Below are 19,774 nucleotides of genomic sequence, written 5' to 3'. Positions count from 1 at the left end.
AACAGCAAGTGGGGGAGGAAGAGGTCATGGTGCTTATTGAAGAATTTAGGGAGAACAGAGGGAAAGAGGAGGGCTTGCACAGACACTGCCTGCAACTAACAGTAAGTGACTGTTTACTGTGTTTTAGCTACTGAAATAACATCTCCACTGCTCATTCTTGTCGATTTTATGTCTGTGTGTTACAGTGACCAGAATATGCAGTTCTCTGCACAGTCTGTAAAACACAGCACAGCAGCCAGGCTCTTCCCATCAGTCCTAAGAAAGTTGAAAATTACATATACAGCCTAAGGCCAGTCTCACACAGGCGATAGTAAGAACACAGCGTTTTTACTAGGGCAGAGCTGCTTTGCATAGCGTTCAGTGTAAGCTTCTGCACAATAACATGTTTTTTTTTTTTAAATGTCATGGATCTTCGAATGCGGCGATACAGATTTAATTTTTGTTTTTTATTTTTCTGGCAACTGAATTTTTGATTTTTGCAGGGAAGAGTTGTAGTATTTATTTGTACCATTTTGAGGTACATGTGACTTTTGGATTGCTTTTTATTGCGTTTATTGGAAGGCGAACAAAATTTAAAATTATTTTTACGGTGTTCACCAAGCGGGATAACTAAATATTTTGTTTGTCTGCATCGTTATAAACATGGTAATACCCATCAAAGCCTCTTTTTTAAAATTTTTCTTAACTGGATTTTTTTCCCCCTTCCAATTAAACTTGCTGCGAATTGCTCACCGCGAGCAGAGAATCGCAATGATTTTCAGCTCGTGGACACGGGGCCGGCGCTTTCCATAGCAACACTGTGGAAAGCTTCAGACGGCGTGATTCGCCGGCGATTTACCGCGTCGGCGAAATCACGGCCGTGGACAGGGGGCCTTACTTTGTATCACCTTTAAGTTGCTTAGTTTACAAATATTGTACCCTTTTTGGTGTCAAGTTTTGCACATGGTGTCACATTAACATACCTCAAAAAGCGTCTGCAAGTGTCTAAAACACCTAGTAAATGTGGCGCTGCGCATGTTTGACAGTTTTCTACCCCAATTTATACTAGAACACTCACTTTTTTACTAGTGAATAAGTTCCACTATGTATTGGTGTAGAGTGCCCTTGTTCTGGTTATTCTGGGAGACACAAACCAGCTGATAGCAGCTGTCTGCACACTGCGGTCTACAGAAGCTGCTGAGTGGCAGTTTTACAGCATGTCCAATAATGCTAAAAGTAGCGCCCACCTTCCGCAGCTAGGTTACTTCTTCGTCCACAGGTACCACAGACGCGCCCGAGACTGGCGAGATCCAACACACACTTATACAGGGAATGCATATCCACTCACAGGAGGAAATTAAAACTTTTATTTGCAATGAAACTTTCCCACAAACAGGGCTGTCCAGGACCTAGCACATGACAACTGAGAACACGGGCGAGTGCTAAGGGCACACGCATTAAAAACAGTATGTACATATTCGAAAAAGCAGCCAAATGGTTGAACAGGTTAAAAAAAAAAAGTCAGAAGAGGAAAAAAAAATTCTTTAACAAAAACCCCCCAAAAATAAAATAAAAAATGCCCAATCGTCATTTTGCACAAAACAGTCTCCTTTTCACAAAAAGGGCCTTGACAGGGGGGGACTGGTCACCTATGACAACACAAAGCATGAAAGATGGCAGTTCAGGCTATCCCACTATGAAGACTGAAGTAGTTTGCAACCCTGTCTTTTCTCAAAGTCTGAAAGTTAGTGGAGTTACAAGGACACTTGCTGGCCAATGGTAGAATTACAATGCAAATGTTAGAAACCGAGGATGGGGACAGTGAAAAGATCTAAGTTATATCTAGCATTGAGAAGAATTAGCATCCGCTGCAGAAACAATTGAGGTTTTGGAAGAAGCTAGTTAAGACCTCTAGAATTTAAGTGAGAGGAAGTAGGAAGGAATACCGAGTTAAGAACTAAGAAGGAACAGATATCTTATTAATGAAGTGTATTGACCGGTGGGATCATATCAATCAGAAACAGTAAAGCCTATTATGTTTTGGAGTACAACTAAAGCCCTCCATGACGCTGGTCCTATTGGCCCTAACCCAACTGCTTCTAAAACAGAAAACAAAAAAACCCCAAAAAGTCGGCAGCCCACTCCCTCTCTCACTTGCCCTCCTATGATGTAGAGGATGTGAGGACAGAACATTGATAGATCACTCTGCAACATAAAGCTTTCAGGAAGGTGTGATGGGGGAAGAGTGTCCAGCACTTTTTTTGTGCTCGAGTCTGTGGTAGATGAATTCCCAAAATCTGAAGTCCTTTAGCTTCTCCATTGGTCTTGAAGTTCAAAATGCTATGGATGGTGAGCTTACAATCCCATTAGAACTTGTCATTGTTCACGCCACCCTCACGTTCATTTAGTCAGTGTCTTCGCCTATACTGCCCCCTCGTAACTGTTCTTCATACACCTCTCTCACTGCTAGAATACGGCTCAGCATACTCTGCAACATGTTTTTGTCCATTGGAATAACAGAGTACCAGAGGGGAGATTCTGCCACGCATGATCGCTCCGGCTGCAGGTAGAAGACGTCGCTGCGATTTCGAAGACTTTCGGGGCTGTGAAGGAGGGAGAAAAAGAGAGAAAATATAAACGGACACCTAAAAAGGACACTTAAAGTGCAAAAGTAATATCTGTGCCTATGTACGCTGATTAGAACACTCCATCTCTTCACCTGTCATCTCCTATGTTAATCAGGGACTGGTAGGATCCTATAGAAATTCTGATCATTCCCAGATGCATGAAGAATAAAAGTGAACCCTTTGGAATTACCTGGATTCCTCCACTGATTAATAAAAAGTGGTCCGATTGTTCTCCAAGTCCCAATTATTGATGCACACAATATAAATAAACTGTTTGTGGGTTATGTCTAGAGATGAGCGAGCGTACTCGGAAAAGCACTACTCGCTCGAGTAATTTGCTTTATCCGAGTATCGCTGTGCTCGTCCCTGAAGATTCGGGTGCCGCTGCGGCTGACAGGTGAGTCGCAGCGGGGAGCAGGGGAGAGCGGGCGGGAGAGAGGGAGAGAAAGATCTTACCTCCGTTCCTCCCCGCTCTCCCCTGCAGCTCCCCGCTCCGTGCCGGCACCAGAATCTTCAGGGACGAGCACAGCGATACTCGGATAAAGCAAATTACTCGAGCGAGTAGTGCTTTTCCGAGTACACTCGCTCATCTCTAGTTATGTCTGCTAATAAGCACATTGCGTAAACATCCGCAGCGCAAGGGGAAAAAGTGAACCCCCAACTTCAACAACCTATAGATCAACTTGAATAGTAATCACCTCCAAACATTTCCTGAAGCTAAAAATAAGATTTACACGACATTGAGAAGGAATTTTAGCCCATTCCTCCTTGCAAATGTGTTCCAGTTCATCAGTATTTCTGGGGTGCCTTGCATTCTTCAGGTCATGTGACAGCATCTCGATAGGGTTAAAGTCAGTACTTTAATAACCAATGCAGAAATCCAGTAATTCCAAAGGGTTTACTTTCTCTTGCAACTGTACTTTTCTAAATGTACGACTATTCTTTGATAATGAGAAGTCCTCCCTCTGTCACTAGTATCACAGAACAGCGACATGCCTCAGCTAATCAAAAAAAGTTTGGTACGATGTTAGCCAGTAGAGTAAAATGTGATTGTTCTCAGTAAGATAAACCAAGTAATCTTGTAGATATGATACCTTTTAATGGCTAACAGAAATACATGATGTTATAGCGAATATATATATTATATATATATATATATATATATACACATACACAAAACAAACAAACAAACACACACACATATATATCTATACATACACACATATATATCTATACATACACATATATATCTATACATATGTATATATGTACACACACACCCCTATACATACATACACAGTGATTAATTTGCATTTAAAAAAATACCAGAACAGGATGAGCAGAGGAGTAAATACTTAGTCAGCTGATAAGTATGTGAAAGTTTTATGGCCTCTGAATTTGTGTTAGGGGTCACCAGGCCTGTGTGTTATCTCTGTTCAAGATTTCTCATTCTCCACTGATGCAAAAAGCCCCGTCCGAGGTTCATTCTGTACTTGAGAGCATCAAAGATAGTTATAAACTTGTACTCAAAGTTCCTCTATGATGTAGAGATTTGAAGTTGCCTTTTAGTATCGTAACTTTCATATGTTTTATGTTGCGTCTGTGACTAGAAAAATGCTCAGCCACAGGTAATTCTGTCTTTCTTTCCTTAATTGTGTGCCAGTGGACTAATTAAGTATTTACTCCCCTACTAATCCTGTTCTGGTATTTTTTTAAGTGCAAGTTAACCACATCACGTCTGTGCCTTTTTATGTGTGCGTATATTATATAATAGTTTTTTTCAAATAAATTATATTTATATATTTTTTTTTCTTCTCCCTTTTATATTCCATTTAAGCCTAAGGAAGACCCCTGAGTAGATTTGAAAGCTTGCTGTCACATCATGTATTTTTATTAGTCATTAACAGGTATCATATCTACAAGATTACTTGGTTTCTCATACTGAGAACAATCACATTCAGCTTAATATCCTCACAAGGAGCAGAGAAATATTCCCACAGTTGAAGGGGTTTTCAGGTGACCTATCCTTGGGATACATTATAACATAGCTGATCAGCAGGGGTCTGCCACTCAGGATCCCTGCTGATCCTCTGGCCAGCTGTCAGTACAGCTGACCCGGATGTCCACAATGGGGTTGTAAGTGTGATAGAAGGCATCACTACTCATCTTTTGGCCAGAGTGAAAAGGAGGTACAAGGAGCACAGTTCATTGATTTGAACGGGCACTGTGTAATACTTTATATCCCCTGCGGAAAAACTGAATTAGTGCCAGGTTCCCCCACAGATAACTGGTGATCTCTGGGGGTCCCAGCATAGAATACTTTGTAATTAGCTTATTGTCACGGGACCCTTCTAACAAGCAGAGATGGTCCAAAGCGGAGAAATACTTTAAGTAAGCCGGGTTGTAACTACAGTGCCCTGCACAGTGGATGACCGGTAGCAATGCTGCACAGGGGAGAAACTATATCATTTTTTTTAAATGGAAAAACCCCTTTAAAAAGGTTCCTTTAAAGTAGATCCATTACATCAGAGGTCTGGGGGATGTGGAGGAGATGTTTTAGCATACTTGTCTAACTATCAGTCAGACACAGAGCCTGTACGTTATGAAGGACACAATTTACATTAAAACACTCATACCATTTAGAAAGATAAAACTCATAAAACTTGACAGGGCACCGCAGAGGGTTCATCTTATTCTCATGCTGCTCCATTAATGGTTGCTGATCATCGTCACGCTTCCGTTTACCTAAACTTTCTTGGGAGACAAACCCACAAAGAAAGGTCATTCCCATAATATTACAAACTCTTCAATGAAGGCATGCAGACAGCTATTACTAATATAAGCCACTATCACAGCGCCTGAGATTGTCAGAGAGTACACCGACACCCCATCCATGTGCGGGATACCACACATTACATGTACTGTGTTTGTTCAAGAATCAGACAGTAATTTTCCAAACTCAGACTATCCAAGAGAAAAACCGCCCACATGAATGAACCTATTCAAAGGAACGGGTTCTTATCCTATGCAAGCTCTATCAGTCTGGGAATCGGACAAAACTCATAGGGTTAAAAAAAAAAAAAAGAACAACGTTGCCCATGTGCATACACCTGAAGGATGAAGCACCTAGCTGGATTAATCCATTAAACAAAACTAAAACGAGGACCATTTCATAACTGAGAATTGTCGGGGGGTGGTTGTGTTCAGTGTCACCTACCTCTGCCTTTCTTTTGTCGCACAGGAGGATAGTATCTGATGCTCACTACTTTCGAAGTTCCTCTGCTGGTAGTGCACTTGCGGGAATGTCGGACCACATTGGTAAAGGACAGTTGCATATGCTCCTCCGCGGTGCGCAGGCCAAAGAATTTGGTATTAAAGAACATGAGAGTGTTGAGGAGCACGTAGGGAGAGTAGACGCCCAGCTGTTTACAGTCCCACAGATGTTCTTCTTCCACTCGTGATAATATCAATTCTGAAATTGGCCAAAAATCAGGAAGAAACTCTAAAGTGTCTAAACTCCACCAGCACATATATTATTAGAGCCCGCCTCCCCCAAACTTCATATACACCGATCAGCTATAACATTACAAGCCCTGACGGGTGACGTGAACACCACTGATCATTGTGTGACAATGGTACCTGTCAGGGAGTGGGATTACATTATGCAGTAAGAGAACAGTCAGTTCTTGGAAGTGGATCTATTGTAAGCAGTAGAAATTAGCAAGTGTAAGGATCTGAGTTAGTTACTTTTAAAGGAACCTGTCATAAACTAACCTAAGGTGACAGGGAACCGGGTGATGTGTGTGTGTATATATATATATATATATATTTTTTTTAAATTTTATTTATTTATTTTTTTAATACCCACCCGCTTCCTGTGGTGACCAGCTGTAAATACTGCGCAGCGGACAAATATCTGACTCTTTGTAGAGTCCTGTGCGTGTGGTCTGCTAAGTCTGGAAAGAGTCAGATTTTCATCTGGTGCGGACTTCGTAGTCGGGCACTTCGGAAACCAGAATGCGGACAAGTATGAAAAATAAAGCATCCAGCTCCCTGTCATTTGCCCTAACAGCATTAGAAGTTAATTTATAGTACTTTAGGCACGTGACCGATTCCCTTTTAAAAGAGCCAAATTAAGATGCCTAAGATCTCCAAAACGGCAGGTCTTGGAGATCTAGGCATCATAATTTGCAGTGGCTAGTACCTACTGAAGGTGATCCAAGAAAGGACAGCTGGTGACTCTGCAACAGCGGCATAGCGCCCAAGGATCACTGATGCACGTGGTAAGTGAAGGCTATCCTGTTAGGTCCAATCTCACAGAAGAGTTACTGTAGCACAACTAGCTGAGAAGGTTCATGCTGGCAATGATAGAAAGATGCCAGAACACGTAGCTGGTTGTGTACGAGGCTGCGTGGACACAGATCATCAGAGCGCCCATGCTAACTCCATACAATGCTGAAACTGCCTAAAGTAGGCATGTGACCATCCGAACCGGACCATGAAGCAATGGAAGAAGGTGGCTTAGTCTGATTAATCAGGTTTTCTTTTGCATCATGTGGGTGGCCAGGTATCTGTGCCTGTCTCACCTGGAGATGCAAATCGCACAAAGATGTGATGACACAAGAAAACCTTGGGTCCTGGCAGTCATGTGAATGTTACTTTGACTCATACCACTTACCCACCTAACGATTGTACAGCCCAAGACACCCCTTCATGGCAGTGTTATTACCTGTCAGTGGCCTCTTACAGCAGGATAATGCACCCTACCACGCAGAAACAGGTCTTCAGGAATGGCTAAGGAGCATGACAAAGAGCTCAAGATGTTGGCTTGACCTCTGAATTTCCCAAATCTCAATTAAATTGAGCATCTGTGCGACGTGCTGGATAAACAAGCTTGATCCATGGAGACCACAATGCACCATCTTTTTGCACCCCTCTCTGACAGCAGCATAATGTAGCCGATTACAGTGATATGTCTGCTGTACCTATTTGTGCAATAGTTTGAAAGAAACTTCCATTTTATTAGTAGCACATGCATAGAAGTCTAGTTCTCGAGCTGCAACTACCCCCACCTAACTCACCTCTAGCCACGGACTCTGCAGAGAGAGACCGCTGTCGATCAGTGGCTGACGGGCAGGGCAAGCTGCAGCTCATGACCATCAAGAACTAGTCCTGTGTATCTGGCTCCTACTAACAAGATCCAAGGTTCTCCCAGGTATACACAGCAGACATATCACTGCAGTCAGTGAGACGGCCATCACCTTATGCTGCTCTCAGAGAGGGCGGAAAAAGGATGGCAACAGGCTCCCTCTAACCCCTTAGTGACGGAGCTTTTTTCCATTTTTGTTTTTTCCTACTCCCTTTTAAAAAAATCGTAGCTCCTTTATTTATCCATCGCCGTCGCTGTATGAGGGCTTGTTTTTTGCAGGACGAGTTGTATTTTTCAATGGCACTATTTATTGTACCATATAATGTACTGAAAACTTTTAAAAAATTCTAAGCGGAGAGAAATGGGAAAAAAACGACTTTCCACCATCTTTTGGTGCGTCCTGTTTCTACGGCATTTAATTTAACTTTTTAAAATTAATTTTCCGTGTCCATTTTCTGCGCACAATAAGTAAAATTTTTTTTGCAACATAATTATGCGAGGGCTCATTTTGTGCGGTACGTCCTGACGTTTCCGTTGGTACCATTTTCGCATACAGTTGACTTTTTGATCGCCTTTTATTACATTTTTTCTCGGAGATAGGGTGACCAAAAAAGTGCATTTCGGGCGTTACTTTTTTTTGGGGGACCACGTTCACCGTGCGGGGTAAATAATACATTACTTTGATAGATCGGACTTTTACGGATGCAGCAATCCCAAACACGTATTTTTTGTTTATTATTTTGATTTTTTTTTATTGCAAATATGGCAAAAGGTTATTTTTTTATTTTTTTTTAAACTTTTATTACTTTTTTTTTTTTTTAATAACTAAAATTTACACTTTCTTTCAGTCCCCAGGGGGGACTTTAACATGCGATGCTTTGATCGCTCCTGCAGTATGACGTAATGCTATAGCATTACGTCATACTGCTCTTTCACAGGCAGTCTACCAATCCACCCCACGGGGATGGCTTGATAGGCAGTCTGCTAAAGCAGCCCTGGGGCCTTTCTAAAGGCCCCCGGCTGCCATGACACCTGCACGGCTCCCCCGATCTCACCGCGCGGGGGGGGGGGGGGGGGGGCCGTACGGATTTAAATGCGGCTGTCAGAATTGACAGCCGCATTTAAAGGGTTAATAGCCGCGATCGGCCGAACGCAGCTATTGCCCGCGGGTGTCAGCTGTAATAAACAGCTTACGCCCGTGCTGTATGGAGGGAGATAGCGGCGCCATCTCCCTCCATACACGTCCTGCAAGAGCAGGACGTAGAAAGTCGATGGCGCCGTCACTAAGGGGTTAAAAAGTCAGTTGCTAATTTCTTGGTGCCAGATATGACTAGATAGCTCTCAGAGGTCTTATGGACTCCTTACCTGGACGGGTCAGAGGTGTTATGGCAGCACAAGGGGAACTATTATACAGGTTGTATTAATGTTACGGCTGATCAGTGTATGTGCCGAGTCCGAATTGACAAATACACAAGCAGATTGGTTACTGCTGCCTCTGACAGCATTACGCCCCATTCTTACTATTGGGTGGCTGGCTGCGGTGCCACGAAGTCAGAATCTTATTCAACTCTTGAACGAAGGTCAGATAATAGAGATCGGTGAAGATGTTCACCATCCGGTTGTTTTCGAGGAGGTACTGTGTAAATGACAAAAGCAGAAGAATTAGTCATTTTAACCATACAGCTCACCATTACAAACACAAGCTACAAAGCTTCACATCTATACGGTCTAGTAGTCTTTACTGAACGAGAAACTAGAATAAAGTACATTGTTTTCTGGACACACTGTATATATCTGGGGGTCTGGAGTGCCTGTATATAATATCACCATGTTCTCTGTCCTTGGTTAATATCTATGCAGTCACACCGTTATTTTAGGTTGTCTGCATAGCAATTAAGGGTCTGAGATTCCCAAATGCCAACGTTAAGTGGCTTTCCCTGAACCGATAGTTGCTCAAGCAAATAGTAAACCAACACAAATTTTAAATGAGGGGCAAGAAGCAAATTTACATTTTGAATGTGTTTCCTAGTTTAAAGGACTCATTTCCTATACCCTATTAGGAAATTAGGGGTTAATAGAGAAGGGATCTCTATTCAGGAGCCTCATCTTCTGACAAGAGTGGATTGTGGTTACATAGAGCATCACTCGCCCAGGGCTGTCCTACCGCACACAGCTGACACATAAGGTTTCAATGGACACTGTACTGCTCCATTTTCTCCTGTGGTGGCGCTGCAGAAAAAAACTGAATACTTACTGCTACGTTCCTTCAGATTACAGCCAATCACTTGGGATCAGCTTAAGGTCAGTAGAAATAGTCCAAAGTGGACCTAAATATTTTATTTTACATAGTTTTGGACCCTGTGCCCAAAACTAGATATAAGTAATCTGACGGATGAGGTCACCAGGTCTTCTAATATAGAAGCAGGTTTACCGGACATCACCGATGACGTCCTTACCAGGCAGCTGAAGTAAATAGAAGACCAGAGGACTGGAAAGCGTGGGAGCATTGCGGCAACGAGGAAGCGAGTATTGGTTTTATTAATATTTTATATATTTAATCCCCCCCCTATATATTTAATCCCCCCCCCCATGTAACAAACAGTCAGAAAACCCCTTTAACTTTTAATGTTTTATTCCTCTAAATAGCAACACAGAAATTTCATGCATTTTTGACAAGTCAATAAGCAGCTACAGTCAATTTCCTACATTTCCACTAATTACTGCCGACACAGACTATCGACCAAAGATCTGTTGTGAGTGAAACATGCATGAAACTTCCTGGCATAGAGGCGGATTGGAAACCGCTGCCACCAAAGATGTGTAGTAATGGTAAAAGCTGCCTATTTAGTCCGACGATGGCAAAAACATTTGGCAAGTCTGTCCGCACCATCCAAACTTCTACAGTTGGGGACGACTGTTGGCTTTCATCAAGAACCAAAAGCAGAATCTCACCTGTTGAATGCCCAGGCACAGGTAATAAATGCTGTCCGGCTCATACCGTTCACCGTTTGGTCGCGTTATCTCCTTCACAAATTGCGCTAATCCATAGTTAAGTTCTGCTGCTGTACAGGCTAGAATGTCCTCTTTTATACGCATGGGTTTAGCTGCACAAAGGAAACAAAAAGTGTTTTTTGACATTCAAAAATAGGGGATGGACAAAACAAAACCATCCCCGTTGACCACATTATACTCCCCAGGCCTTCCTACACTTGACGGTCACTGCCGCACGGAGCCAGGCTGACACCGACAGCTCTATTCCATCTGCCACACAAAGAACGCTGTCAGATGACAGTCGCTGCTTACGGCAGTCTCCGTTAGCGGGAAACTAACTTTCTTGCTGGCCCCAGTGCGTACAATGTGGGTAAGAGGAGCATAGAGCGGTCAATAGTACTGGGATTGCTTGGGGAAGGGCTGAGATACTTCTATGTTCTCCAGCAATCAAGTATCAACTGCTGAGACTACTAGAGTAAAGGGAAGGGGACACTGCTATAACCACAGCTATAACTGATGGCGAGGACACGGCTGTAACCACAGAGAACCTGTTGTGACAACTAGTAAAAAGGAGGCATGACAGTGATGTAGACCCCAAGGGAGACAAGCAGAAAAAAAAAAAAAAACTCTTAAAGACGTATGTTATTTCCTACTTACGGCCAAAACGTATTTCCTCTCCTTTGCTGGGCTCACCACCTTCATACTTTCGCTGAACCCAACTTTTCCAAGCATTTACACCATAGGCAAAACTGAGATTGGTACTGCTTCGCTGGCTGAGCAGGGAGTCCCGGGAGCTGCTCTCTTTTTCTGATAAAAGCATGCGCTTTGCGCCCTGTTGTGCATGAATATGTAAATGATCATTTTGCATATGTAAATTAGTAAATGGTCTATGTAGCAATATCAAACAAAAAAAATGAAAAGGAATCATTTATATCGTTGTAGTAAAAGGCATTTTCGGACCCCCACCTTTCTTACGGCACGAGCCGCGTCTTGCTCGGAAGCCTCATCAGAGCTCACCAATCCGCAATCCAGCAGGAAATCCACACTCTGGTTTATATCTGCAGAATCTGTACGAACAAAAAGTGTAGGATTAAAAAACATATTATAAAACTGCTTATGTAACTTTACACGCAACAAGATCTTAAATCACTGTAATACAAGTAACAAGAAGAAAAAAAAAATTTACTTTTTGGAAAGTCAGCCTCCAAGTCCTGCCCTGGTTGTTCTAGCACATTCGCCATTTTAACAGCCATTGCCAGAACATCATCTCGTGTGGATCCGAAGAGATCGCAATCTTCCAAAAGACCCTCAGCACTCTGGTCACTGGAAAGCTCTAGAAGAGGAGGGGGATGATAAAGAAGTGAAAATCTTCCTTTAAGTGCAAATTTCCACATAATATATTCCCAAATGCAAAGATTTAACAGTACAGTTGCATCACCAATTGAAAAGTTAAGCTTTTTTAAAGGCTCATTTACACGCAACGATTATCACTCAAAAGCCATCGTTTAAGCGATAATCGTTGTGTGTAAATGCTCCCATCTTTCACTGTTCAGCCGAATGATGATTTTTAGGTGAGCATAAAAGCCATCGTTCAGCCGGAGAGAAGATAACACAGACCGCATGTTGTTTTTGCTGGTCATGGTGCTGTATTCTCCACAGGAGCTGCTGATGACATTGTATTGAACTTGCAGCCCTATGGCAGAACAAAGGAGCTGAATGCAGAGAAACGACCACCTGCTGTTTCTGCATACAGGTCCTGGAGGCTCATTTACATGCGAATAAAGGTAAGAATCTGCTAATGGACATTAGTGTCCATTAGGAGTTCATGCAAAACAATCACTGAAAAACCTACATTGTGAACGATTATCTTTGCGTGTAAATGGGCCTTTATGCTGCGTTTAGACAGAACTGGATGATATTCGTTCAGTTTAAACGCGAGCCAATGACTGAACGACAAATGAGTCCTGCAATTCTCATTGGTCATTCAGTTTAAGCCGGTATAAAAATCATCGCTGCTTCGTGCGCCTTAAACATTGATTGTTCAGTACTTTACATAGGGGATGTGAAACACAGAACAAGACGTGAACGATAATCGTGCGGTCTAAGCAGGCTGCACAAGTGTGAACGAGCTGGTGAGGACGTCAGGCACTTCTCGTTATGTGTAAAAGGTGCATCGTCCGTAATTAAAAATTTACTTAGCGTTCACTTCCCCTTTAAATGTGATCTTACCACACAAATCAGAAGATTTGTCCAGCCCTTCCGCCTCTGCAATCATTTCAGCCATGGCCAGAATGTCAGCTTCTAATGGGTTGGAAGGAATTTTCACTTTCAGTTCCTCAATGGTTTCCACAATTTTATCAGTATTTTCCAAAGTGGTGGGTAGCAGCAGGGGCACAGGCACCTAACATAATAATAGTGGCAGGAGAATTGACAACACTATACAAACTTAAATGGGAGTGATACGTGAGATGACGTATGGAACAAAGGACAAGAGACAACGCTATACTCACCGGGACAGGCAGAGAGAATGGAACAGGCACTTTTTGAGAGTATAAATTCATAGGTACGGGCACAAATATGGGCACAGGGATAGGCAGAATAATGATCTGTGGTTTATAATCCTCATCTGCAGCAGAAAACGAGACATTAAACAACAAACATCAATTTGCATATTCATACATCTAGAAGCCCGAGTAACGTTTGCAGAATGAAGGTACATTTGAACCCAACTGATGCACTTTAGCAAGCTCTTAAAGTGATGCTCCAGTATACCCACACCCGCATCGGCACCGGGTGAGGACAGATGCATGCGCCTGCTAGGCAGTACAGTTGCTCATGCGATTCTACGGCACAGGGCAAATATCGGGTACAGGTCCTACTATAATAGTGTTGGTGCTCACCAGGCATTGTACAGTTGCAGAGGCAACTCTACACCCAGCATGCAGTCGTGTCTGCGAGATTGGGAGAGAGAGTATACACCTCAACACCCCCAATAGTCACATTTACAAAAAAAATCACCAAAACCTTTTTTGATTGTAGATTTTGAATTTATGTCTCATATAAACATATGTGGTGCAGAACTCCGTCACCTTAAGTGCATTCTTAACCCTTTAATGACATAACTAATTTTAGCCTTAAGAGCCAGTAAATGTATCGCCTTTCGTGTTCCTGCGGTCGTAACTTTATTTTTTGTCAGTGTGGCTCTATGACGCCTTGTATTTAGTTCTAGTTTTTATAGGAACCAATTTCTAGTACGAATAACTTATTTAAAAGCTTTTTTTTTCCCCAAAATAGGCTATTTCGCCACTGTTTTTGGTGCTTTTTATGGCATTTATGTTTTACCCCTTTCAAATAATATAAAGACATTTTTTTTTTTTCAGTGAACAGATGTGTATCAGGCTTGTTTTTTGAAGAATTTGTAGTTTTTATTGGCACCATTTTAAGGTATATACCATTTTCTGTATTTCTGTTTAGGCGAAGCGAGATGATCAGAAAACAGCCATTTTGGAACAGTGTAATATTTTATAGTACGGGCTGTTATGGATGTGGCGATACTGATTATGTGCATTTGTTCGTTTCTTTTTTTTCCATTTTTCTCAATAGTTAAAGCCTTGCATAAGGAGAAAAGGTTTTTATATTTTTCAGTAAAAACACTTAGATGCTACGATCAGTAATGACCGCAGCATCTGCGGGGTTAAACTGCATACAGGAGTAAGACACAAGAGCTTGCCTGATGGCTTCAATTAGACATGCAGATACTGCAGGAAAGTCATCATCCAATTACACAAATTCCACATTCTGTACCGGCATATTTTAGAATCAACCGAGTCTAATATAAACACACACACTGACATGAGGGGACAGAATTCCCATGTTTCCTAAGGCGGTTGTCTAAGTTCAGCAAAAATATGCCCAAAGCCAGGAAATGTGATAAAGTAGTAAAAGTAAACAAAGCCCAGAAGGAAGAAGAAAGGAGTTGAAGGGAACATAAATTGGCGAGCATACATACCTTCTTTTGTTCTTTTATCACAATTCCTGGATTTGTCCGTTTTTTGGTTGAACTCTGAAAAATCTTCTAAAAAAGGTATGAAGAATATTAAAATACTGAGGAACATAACAGATGCTGTTCGGTTACTTAAATTGAGATTGTTATTAAACTTACGAAACGAGCTGAAACTTAAATTGTAATGTTTTCGGTAGTTCTGGTTCTACCCAAATGAGTGACCTGGGCAATAACAATACACAGTGCAACGTCAACTCCGACCATCATCACCATAACTCTATGGTGGTTAAAGGGGTTGGCCCTGTAGACAGGTGAAGGGTAAACTGCGGGACGGGGGGGTATATCTCACCCAGGTCTTCCTTGTGGGTCCCAGTGAACTCAGCTGAAACCACAGAGCTTGTTACTGGGGCATAAATAGACTGCAATACCCTGCAGTGATCATCAGAGAGCGGAGGAGTGCACACAACTCCTGTGGGGACTTCTGATCACCGTTGCCGAAAAGACAGCTGCAAGTGGTTTTGTATCTGAGGAAGAGACTGTCCTGTCTGCACCCGGAGTGCTGCACTTCCACATGGTGTGCGCTAAAGGGACGGTGTTGTTATTTACGTCTGAAACCCCTGTTATGTGGATCTACAATAAAACAGAAGTTTTATGGACTTGTTGTGCCAGTGAGTCATTGCTGACCCCACCTCAACACGGACATTGGTGTTTGGATGCGGGCACCTACCCTGACTACTAAGGGCAATGGCACAATACCTGGTGATTATTAAAGACTAAACGTTTGCGCACATCCTGGATGAAGCCTGCGACTATGCTGCAATCATCATCCCCGGTTATGGAGGAACTCGTCAAACAGCTGATACAAACAAACGGTCAGCAGCAACAAGCGTTCCAGCAGGAACAGATTGCATTGCTAAGGGAGACTGTTGCGAGACCCCGAGAGAGAAGGGATGAAAGGGCCCCGGCAACAGTAAGTGCCAGAGGGCCTGTGCAACAGTCCCTGCAAAAGCTGACCTCTGAGGACGATATATAGGCATATCTGACTGTGTTTGAAAGGTCTACCAAAAGAGCAAAACTCCCTGAGGCTGAATGGGTGGAGGTTCTTGCACCGTACCTTACATCTGAACCCCAAAAAGCATACCATGACCTCAGCAAGCATGAGATAACGACTATGCAAAAGTAAAGGCTGAGGATACTTGCTCGTTAGAGAATCACAGCAGCAGTCTGTGCCCGGAGAGTGCACAATTGGAACTACAGGGCCGACCAACCTGCCAGGTCCCAGATGTTTGACCTGTTTCACCTGGTCAAGAAATAGCTAGAACCTGAGGTCTGCACACCCAGATCATCGAAAGAGTGGTGGTTAATCGTTATACCTGTGGCCTTCCAGTAGAGCTGCAACGTTAGGTTGGCCATGGAGGCCCCACAGACACCAACCAGCTGGTGGATCTCGTCGATCGGTAAGTTGCAACAGAGGACTACCTACGTGCGAGCTCTACCGTCCAGACCCCCACTAGGAGCTCCCGGCCTACCTAGGGTAAGAAACTACCATGTGCTGGGGGTGGGATGAGGCGTGCTGAAGAAGTGGTGGGGACACCAGAAGGAGCACAACGTGGGCTAAAAACTTATGAGCCTAAAGGCCTGGTCAGCCCTAACAAAGACTCTAAGCCAAGTAGACCAGGGCCATTGCAGTGCTGGAGGTGCCAGGAACTGGGACATGTCTTGGCACAGTGCCTCCTGACCACTGAGCCCATGGAGTGTTTACAAAGCCAGTTTGTAGTGCATCACCAGAACTAGAGACTGAGCCACAAATGCGTAAAATAAGTGTGAACCATTATTTTGTGGAGGCTTTTCTGGACTCTGGTAGCTTGGTCACAGTGGTCCATGCTAGCCTGATAGCGAGGGGCTATCTACCGATTAGACACATAAGTGTAATGTGTATACAGGGTGATACAAAGGTGTATCCTGTAGCATTGGCTACCACAGAGACCAAGGTAGGAACTGTGGCCTACGAAGTAGAAGTAGTAAGAGGTTTGATGCAGTGTAATATTGGGATGTGATTTCCCTCTGTTTTGGGACTTTGAAAAAAAACGTTTGGTATACGCCCGGGTAACCTTAGGCCTCCGCAGGACAGCGGGATAAATGTGTCTGAACCAGAATATGCTAACTTCCCATTGCAGCTCTTGGCCGGAGATGGAGATGAGGATGTACAGGGTGGAGCGCGGTAATTTGCTAATTTGGGAGTGAAATAAAAAAATAATGAACTTGTAAAAACTTTATTTTATATTTTATTTACATTGAACAGTAGTGGAATTTACAAATTATTTGGTTTTAAATATTGTATCTGGCAAATGTTGCCCTTCGCTATCCACACACTGCTGCATACGTTTTCGGAAGTTCTCATGCACTCTTTCAAGCATGTCGACTGGTATTCTGGCAATCTCAGCGTCAATATTGTTCCTTAGGTCTTCCAGGGTGTTGCTTTTTTGAGTTGCAGGTTGTGGCAGCGCTGTTGGTCGACGAGAGGGGAGAGTGGGCGTTGCTTATAGTGGCTGATGGGAAGTTTGTCTGCAGCTGCTTTTCAGTTGCCATCAAGCAGTGGACACGTGAAGAGCGTTCATTTTGTGTCGAAGCGTATTTTTCAAATAACCACTCGATCATTGCAATGCAACGTGCTTTTCGTTTGCGATTCGCTGTTCCCCCACGCGGACGTGTTCCTGGACGGCAATCAGTTGTAAATTGGGTAAATGCATTCAGAACAGCAGGGAATGTGTCATCTGTACGAAGAGGACCTGCGAGAAGTGTTACAACACCACAAAACATCAAACGAGTTAGAGCAGCAGTATTGCAATCTCCGAAATGCTCTGCTCGGAAGCAGGCACTTGCTCTTGGCATTTCAAGACGTTCTCTCCACCGGATTCTTCATAGTGAACTGAATTTTCACCCGTATAAAATGTGCGTGGTCCAACAATTGTCAGCACGGGATTATGTTACACGACGAACATCTTGTGAAGACATGCTTGCAACCATACCTCGTGACGCAATTGTGTTCTTTTCTGATGAGGCACATTTTCACCTCAGTGGGTGTGTAAACAAACCAAACATGCGGTACTGGAGCGATACAAACCCCAGAGAAGTTCACCAGAGACCTCTGCATTCGGACCGCGTCACTGTGTGGTGCGCCTTATCACCAGTAGGCATCATTGGCCCTTACTTTTTTCCGGCAACTGTGAATTCCGAACGTTACTTAACTATGCTGCAGGATTTTTTCCAGCCAGCACTCGAGGCAATGCAATTAGAGGATACATGGTTTCAACAAGATGGTGCCACTGCACACACAGCGAGAGTTACCATGAATTTTTTGAGGCAAACGTTTCCTGAACGGCTTATCTCTCTGAGGGGTGATCTTAACTGGCCGGCACGCTCACCAGACTTAGCCCCATGCGATTTTTTCCTTTGGGGTTACCTGAAGTCTAAGGTGTATTGCAAACGTCCCAACACCCTGGAAGACCTAAGGAACAATATTGACGCTGAGATTGCCAGAATACCAGTCGACATGCTTGAAAGAGTGCATGAGAACTTCAGAAAACGTATGCAGCAGTGTGTGGATAGCGAAGGTCAACATTTGCCAGATACAAGATTTAAAACCAAATAATTTGTAAATTCCACTACTGTTCAATGTAAATAAAATATAAAATAAAGTTTTTACAAGTTCATTATTTTTTTATTTCACTCCCAAATTAGCAAATTACCGCGCTCCACCCTGTACTTCTGGTTCAGGCTGTATCCGATCTGGAGGATGCGCATGGGAACTTTGGGATGGCCCAACTAAGAGACCTTACTCTCACCAAGGCAAGAGGAAATGTTATGATAAATGGTGTATTACAAGAACCAAGTGCTGACCAACGCTTATCCCATTTTTCTATGAGTTATAACCTTTTGTATAGAATAACTAAAACAAATGGGGAAATTGTGCAACAGTTGGTTGTGCCCAAGCTTTACAGGTGAAAGGTTCTGTCACAGTCACGTGATCAGTCACAGATGCTCTGAGCTGCGCCTCTGAATCGTATGACTGTGACGTCATCACAGGTCCTTCATCCCTATGCACTGAATGAGGGATTTCATGTGATCAGTCAGTGGGGCTTCACATGGCTGCTGTAGGGCTCTGCTGGTTTAGCACCTGTGATGACGTCACAGTCACTTGTTCAGGGGTGGAGCATAGAGACCCAGTGACATCACAGGTCCTGCAAGTACACGGCTGCTGTCTGGCTCTGCTGGTTTAGGACTTGTGATGTCACAGTCATGTGATCAGGGGCGGAGCTCAGAGCCCCTGTGACTGATCATATGACAGTGACGTCATTACAAGTCATTTAAGCACACGGCTGCTGTCCAGCTCTGCTGGTTTAGGACCTGTGATGTCACAGTCATGTGATCAGGGGTGGAGCTCAGAGCCCCTGTGACTGATCATATGACAGTGACCTCATTACAAGTCCTTTAAGCACACGGCTGCTGTCCAGCTCTGCTGGTTTAGCACCTGTGACCAACTCCAATCCCTCTCACTATATTATATTAGTAAACACTGACAACAGAAACACCGGTACTATAATTTCTTAATAATTCCTAGTACTAAACTATAGATCTACATTCCTTATCAGCAACCCCAATTGTTGGTAACCTTGTACCTGTTAACTGAATAACCCCCCCTTACCGTGGAAGCGCCCGGTGGGGAATGAAGTGGACATTACTCTTTATGAAGGATTGGTTATGAAGCTCTCTGCAGGGTTCCTGCTTTCACACTTACCTGTCTGACAGTCTTTGCTTTTCATTTCCACTCGACATGACACCCCACGATTCTGCATCAATGGTTTACACATAGCAGCCTTGTTTTTCCGTGGTACGCTGGGACTAGGAGGAGGTGGAGGAGCTGGAGAAGTCTGGGGTGAGCTTGGTTTTGGTGATGCCTAGGATGATGCGTCAGATCACATGTTAGAGTTGCATTTTGAGTGACATTCGTGCGCACAGCATTAC

At 43.3% G+C, this 19,774-nt stretch overlaps 1 protein-coding gene across 5 annotated transcripts in view; it reads right to left on the bottom strand.

Moving 5' to 3' along the window:
• Positions 1-1,331: 1,331 nt before the first annotated feature.
• Positions 1,332-19,774, bottom strand: part of ZMYM3 (zinc finger MYM-type containing 3) — a 68,502-nt gene continuing 50,059 nt past the window's right edge. For 4 of the 5 annotated variants that reach the window (XM_066580865.1, XM_066580864.1, XM_066580863.1 and 1 more), the window contains 12 exons: positions 19,548-19,707; positions 14,756-14,821; positions 13,257-13,372; positions 12,976-13,147; positions 11,933-12,079; positions 11,713-11,813; positions 11,404-11,578; positions 10,708-10,859; positions 9,277-9,391; positions 5,824-6,078; positions 5,243-5,360; positions 1,332-2,582 (listed from right to left, as the gene is read on the bottom strand). In XM_066580865.1, the coding sequence (XP_066436962.1) occupies positions 2,384-2,582; positions 5,243-5,360; positions 5,824-6,078; positions 9,277-9,391; positions 10,708-10,859; positions 11,404-11,578; positions 11,713-11,813; positions 11,933-12,079; positions 12,976-13,147; positions 13,257-13,372; positions 14,756-14,821; positions 19,548-19,707 (1,776 nt within the window). In that variant the 3' untranslated portion in view covers positions 1,332-2,383. The remainder of the gene's footprint in view (positions 2,583-5,242; positions 5,361-5,823; positions 6,079-9,276; positions 9,392-10,707; positions 10,860-11,403; positions 11,579-11,712; positions 11,814-11,932; positions 12,080-12,975; positions 13,148-13,256; positions 13,373-14,755; positions 14,822-19,547; positions 19,708-19,774) is intronic. The other variant, XM_066580868.1, reaches the window with a different exon arrangement.

This window comes from Eleutherodactylus coqui, chromosome 10 (genome assembly GCF_035609145.1).
Source record: "Eleutherodactylus coqui strain aEleCoq1 chromosome 10, aEleCoq1.hap1, whole genome shotgun sequence".
NCBI lineage: Eukaryota > Metazoa > Chordata > Amphibia > Anura > Eleutherodactylidae > Eleutherodactylus > Eleutherodactylus coqui.
Note: the sequence above shows the minus strand (reverse complement) of the source record. Positions and strands in the feature narration are given on the sequence as shown.